Source organism: Clarias gariepinus, chromosome 11 (assembly GCF_024256425.1).
Source record: "Clarias gariepinus isolate MV-2021 ecotype Netherlands chromosome 11, CGAR_prim_01v2, whole genome shotgun sequence".
Lineage (NCBI taxonomy): Eukaryota > Metazoa > Chordata > Actinopteri > Siluriformes > Clariidae > Clarias > Clarias gariepinus.
Genome location: NC_071110.1, coordinates 24,344,879 through 24,350,991, shown reverse-complemented (window position 1 = coordinate 24,350,991; position 6,113 = coordinate 24,344,879). Strand labels below are relative to the sequence as shown.

Here is a 6,113-nt window from a genome sequence, read left to right as displayed (position 1 = left end):
AAATGCTTGATCTTTCATTAAATGAATAAACAGCTAACTGTTTAATAATAATTATTGCTTGTTTTCTGATTAAGCCTTTTTCTGAATCAAGCCCTATAAAAATTCATTAGCAGGAATTCCTTTGTGCGAGAGCTGTGATGAGTCAGTGTGTATTCAGTGCACGTTTCTACATGTTCTTTCACTTGGCAAAAGAAACAATTTGTTTCATATGAAAGGTTAAAAAGGGGTAAGTCTTTATATTGTATTATATAATTAAAATCAAATCACACATCGGTAAGGTTCATTTGAATCTGTTGGTTTTTTACTAGTGTTTGTTTAACCTGTGCTTTTTCAAGTCTACAAGCTTCTCAGGAAAATAAACACACACAGAATGAATGGCTCTTTGTATAATGCAAAGTAGAAGAGGGAAGAATGCAGTACGAGCAGTTGTGAATCTGTGTTATGTGAGTAGTTGGAAGGAATGGAATGTCAGAAAATTACCTTCATTCTTTATCACTGAAGGAGAGATTCCATGGATAGTAGTGTATACAATCACGACACTACAAAAGTGCTCTGAACTATAAATCAACTATTACCAGAGGATGCACTCACAGAAGAAGCCATTCACCGTAACGGGTGACCAATACCTGAGTAAGGCCTTTCACATTATGAAAATGCCCCTGAGCCAAATCAATAGGAACACTTTTAACGAAAAAAAACAGATGCAGAGCGACATAATCAATAAACCTGATCAATGCAGCTCTTCCTCCTCTTCCTCTGCCTGTTGTTATTTGCCATTAAGTGTGAATTTGAATGTCTTAATCCTAGTCACCTTGTCTCGGCCAGTCTTCTACTGCTTCAGCGCCTGCATTATCTCCTCATTATTTCCCTTCTGAGCCAAATCTAATGCTGTATATCCTTTGCAGTTGATTATGTGTTTATCTGCATTATTCATCAGCAGGGCTTTGACAATCGGGGCACTGCCTGACTGCACAGCCAGATGCAGTGGTGTGTCCTTGTTGCTGTTTTGCACGTTGACTTTGGCGTGCCCAGCTATAAGCAAGAGTACATTGGCAAAGCCACTATTGTGGCATGCCAAGTGCAGCGGCGTCCAACCTCCATCCACAACTATATTTGGGTCGGCCCCAGCGTTTATCAACACAGAGACGACTTCATCGTGTTGGTGCTTGCATGCGAGGTGCAGGGGCGTCCACCCTCCATCACCTTGTCCGTCCACAGATCCACCATTCTCTTCCAGAACCAGCAGTGTCTCTGAGTGTCCCTTGAGGGCCGCCAGGTGCATGGGTGTCCAATTCTGCCATGTCCTGACATCAACGTGTTCACCATGACCCAACAGAAGCCTGCAGATGCCGGTGCATCCTCGTAGGGCTGCGAAGTGCAGAGCGCTGTAACTACGCTTGTCTTTGCATTTCACATCTGCTCTGTTGGTCACCAGCAGCCGTGCCACTCTAAAGTAGCCCTGCTCGACTGCTAGGTGCAGCGCAGTGGCTTGAGAATGATCTGTTTTGTTTGGGTCAGCTCCTTTACTCAGTAAGATTTTGGCTATTTTCAAGTGACCATACTCACATGCTATGTGGAGTGCTGTCCTTCCAGATTTTTCTTCTTGTTTGTCTACATTGCTCAAGCGAGAGAGAAGAAGGCGCACAACATTCTCATGACCATTTTGAGCAGCAAGGTGAAGAGGCCTCCATCCATCTTTGTCTTTCACATCAGCTACGGCTTTGGCATCCAGTAAGAGGCGGACAGCCCGGTCATCTCCGTTTTGTGAGGTGAAATGCAGCGGCGTCCACTTGTCCTGGTCGGCAAGGTTGACGTTAGCACCGCTTTCCACAAGCAGGCCGCAGATCTCGTGAAACTTCTTCAGCAGTGCGACAACAAGTGGTGTGTATCCATTAGCACTCTGGCAGTTAATTGACGCCCCATGATTTAACACCAGCCTCACGATTTCAGCGTTGCCGCTAACAACTGCATGATGAAGAAGCGAGTTGTTGTGTTTGAAGAGCATTGAGACATGCTCCTTCTTTAACAGATTCTTGAAGGTTTCAAAGTCCTTGCGTTTCAAATAATAGATGATGTCTTTATCTGTTAGCAAGATAGATTTTAAAAAGATGTTTCAATACAATGCTGTAGATGTTTTAATGCTTAAAATATAATACAGAATAGATTAAAATGTGTTTGGAAAAAACCAACCTAAAAGTTCATCGGGTGTTTCAGTGGAGTCCTGGAAAAGCAAGAGTGCAAACAAGTTATATTAATACATCAGTTAGGTCTACACTGTATTAGATCTAGCCTGAAGGCCACAAGGGAACTTGTGGGAAATTTAATTTCATTTTTTTTTCTTTTGTGCTGACAGTGTGCTACATGACTTACTCCTTTCTGGAAGACTGGCAGTGACTTTTCGATTTTACGTGATATCTTCATGTCCTTGCCTGGAATCTTGTCCGGGAGCTTCAGAACATCACTTAGAGCTTCAGTCATCCACACCGTCTCTGAAGAAAAACAGATATCATCCTTCTGGGAGGTATAGTGCCGAAAATCCATGCGGGTTAATTTTAACATTTGTCTCAGTTTACCTTTCTAGAATGTCGGGGCAAATGCTGCTCTGGTAAAATGAGTCTGCACTGATGATTATTTTGATAGTTCTCAGTCCATGTTCATTACCATATATAATATGTAATTAGCCTTCAAATGAGTTGTAACCTCTGAGCAGCTGGAGTGTCTTAATTAAACAGTGCTCAACATGAAACATAAAAGTGTTGTACTGAGAAAATAACTGTGCTAATCATGTTTTTAGTAAGCTGATACTCAGGTTTAATTACATTCAGCTCATTAGATTTAAGACTGCTGAAATGAGTAGGAGCACGTTAAATCGTTTTAATGCATTAGATGACGATAGTTTGTATTAAAGGTGCATTAAGTGAGATTAGTTTTTTTTTCCTCCACGAGATTATGTTTTTCACTCTCTAACCAGGTGATTTTGATATTTAAATGGGTAGTTATACCCCTTAAGTACATTTCTTTCCATAGTTGCATAAGTCTGCCCCATGATCCTTGGCTCATACTGTATGTGCATTACAATTAGAAACAAGAATTCCAGACAAGGCTCAGCAATTACACATTTGCCAAGGCCATGTTTAAAACCATTATTTTTATCTTCTATATATCCTTCATGATATAAATAAGGAATATAACAAAATAAATCATCTGTTACATCTAGCTCAGTGACTGGTATCTTAATGAAATCTGTTACTCAAATATAATTTAATATTTTCTAAAATGTAGAATCAACAAAAAATCAAGAATATTCAACAATACTTCTTTTTTGTCCTTGCTGAATTTTTGGAAAAATTTTATGTTTAAAGTCACAGCAACCGCGAATTCTTATTCAGCCCTCTAGAGTAAAATGCATCAAACAAACACAGCTGTGTGTTACCAGAAAAGGCTGGCCGTTCGCTCGAGTCTTGATGCCAGCATTGTTGCATTATGCTGATCATCTCCTCACACTCAGGAGGCTTGTCATCCGGGACCTTTTCCACACTGGGCCTTTTGCCAGAGGTCACTCTGATCAATATTTCACTCATATTCATTCCTGAATCAAAGAGCAGAAAACGTTGAATCTATGATACAATGGTTTATACATAAATCCTTTATGAAGTAAAATTAGGACTCAGATGTACCAGAGTACGGCCTCTTCTGGGTCAGAATCTCCCATATCACGATGGCGAAGCTGTTATGAAGGAAGTACAGATACAGTCCTTAACCAGGCATGGGTGTAAATATAGTGAGGTTTGATTTTATGATTCTAAAGTGATTGTGATTATTGAATTCATACCTGTATACATCATACTTAGAAGTAGGAGGTTCAGGGTTCTGGCTGACAATCTCTGGAGGTACATAACTAACGTTCCCCCTCAACGCCAAATGCTCAAGGAAGGGCATCTTGCTACAAGAGTCATCCCATTTAATTATCCCAAAATCTGAAATCTTAGAGAAATAGATCAATTAAAAAATTATTTCAAAGAATGTTGTGCTGTGCAAGTTTTAGTTTTGAATGAAGGTCTAAAACTGATTGACATTTACAGAAGACACAATGATGAGGATGTTTGGGCGCGGTAAAACATTTAAATCGCAAAGGTTTAAAGAAATCTGTACATCCGTGGATAGTGATCCCGGTCAAGGACATTTAGCAAGTGAAACATTTAATCCTTAAAAAAAACACACACACACATCGACAGATAACTTGTGGAAGTGTCACATCTGTCTGTGGAAACTGTACACACAATCATTCATGTCCACCACTTGTGAGTTCTGTCATACTTTCTACTTTATCTAAGCACTTTTTTATTAGTGTATGGAGGTGATTATTTAAAAAAAATAAAAAGAGTTTTAATGTAATTTCAATTTCAATGTAATGGTAATCAAGTTTAAGATTTTAATTCTAACAGGTATTAACAGTTATTCTATCATCAGCAATGGCCTCTATTCTTGAGACTTAATTGCAAACATTATTACAGCTGTACCTCTGACTTATTTAAACCCAAATAATAAAGCATCAAATATAAAAATACCTGTGTGAGCTGTCACTATAGAAATAATAAGATTAAAACAAGAGTATTAATATTAAACATTCGGACAGCACAACTATTTAAGAATTAATCAACAGCTTTTGCTGTTGCTCTAAAGCACTTTTGATTATAATTATCTTCACCTTAACATGGAGATGATCATCAAGAAGGATGTTGGCCAGCTTCAGATTCAGATGCAGAAGAGGTGGCTTCATGCTGTGCAGGAAGTTCATGCCCATGGTCACCTCATGAATCATTTGGAACTTCTTTGGCCACATAAGATTATGAGTTGTGAGAAGATTATCCAGGGATCCTCTGCTCATGTACTCCATCACCACTGCGGACGAGTCTTTGCACAGCCCGTAAATAGTCATCAAGTATTTAAACTTAATCTTTCCTATTTTGGAAACCTGTACCATGTTCCTAGAAGAAATAGATCACATGACACAATCTGATCCACACACAAGTAGGAGTGGTGACTTGTAATTCTGGATCTAACCATAGAAATGCTCGCAAATTTCTTTCAACATTTAGAATTATGCACTATGGTGTAAATATAATCTGAAGATTAAAAAAAAAAGTTTCTGTAAAGCCGCATTGTTGCGATGTGGTCTGTTACATGAGTTAAACAAGTAAAACTGAACTGAATTTGTTTGAATAAAAACCATTTGCGAGTCTTAGTGTAATTTTAGTGACTGTACAGCTGTACCTGTAATCACTGGTGGTAGTAAAAGTCTTAATGGCACACTTCTCCCGCCACAGCTTGAGCTTGACTTGGTACACGCAGCTGAACTTGCTTTCAGACACTTTCTCCCAGTTTACTTCAAATTCTTCTTTTTTAAAACAGGTAAATCTCTCCTGGTTGATGGAATCATGACGCTCAGTTTTCTTTAAAGCAATCTCAGCCATTTTGAAGTTTTAAAAAGTCCAGATTCTCGAAATCTGAACCATGAGCTGTATCTCCTCTTCAACAACTTCATGAACTACAACCTTTTTTTAGCTTGTCCGGGAAATAGGAGGCGTTTAATGTGCTGCTTATTTGCATAAGAATGTTACTTAGCCGGTTTTTATGTTGAACAGGTGAGACAGCATAGATTCAGTCTCCCTGACAACTTTGTGTGCAGGTAAGTGTGTTGTGAAAAAAAACATTGTTTACATAAACAGCTAGAAAAAAAGACTGATGCTTTGTCCATATCTGTCCAAGCTCTTTTCTCCATATCTCTATGTTATTATTACTCATGTCAAACTGCAAACTGCAACGTTTATTCTGTTCGATCAGGGAATTACAAAAGTATTGAAACTGGATTCTGGCCCAATTAATTCCACCTTTAACCTTTTAAATGACTAGTGTTTACACTTACGAGCAGGGTTTCAGCTACAAATTTTTTTTTATTTTTAAAGATCTCCAGACTTAACGGAGAATGTTTCTGTAAATTATACTTTTTAATTTTGTACATAAAATTTTCATCATCAAATTGTAAAAAAATTTTCATTAAAAAATTATAATATTCTGAAAATTGCTCAATTTATTAAGTAATATTTGACATT

At 38.2% G+C, this 6,113-nt stretch overlaps 1 protein-coding gene across 1 annotated transcript; it reads right to left on the bottom strand.

The window, feature by feature from the left end:
- Positions 1–211: 211 nt before the first annotated feature.
- Positions 212–5,531, bottom strand: ankk1 (ankyrin repeat and kinase domain containing 1). The gene is made up of 8 exons (XM_053507272.1): positions 5,275–5,531; positions 4,709–4,988; positions 3,833–3,984; positions 3,678–3,727; positions 3,434–3,589; positions 2,371–2,489; positions 2,191–2,221; positions 212–2,082 (listed from the first exon to the last, which is right to left on the bottom strand). The coding sequence occupies exons 1-8, from the start codon at positions 5,472–5,474 to the stop codon at positions 830–832; spliced, it is 2,241 nt and encodes a 746-aa protein (XP_053363247.1). The 5' UTR covers positions 5,475–5,531; the 3' UTR covers positions 212–829.
- Between the last annotated feature and the right edge of the window lie 582 nt (positions 5,532–6,113).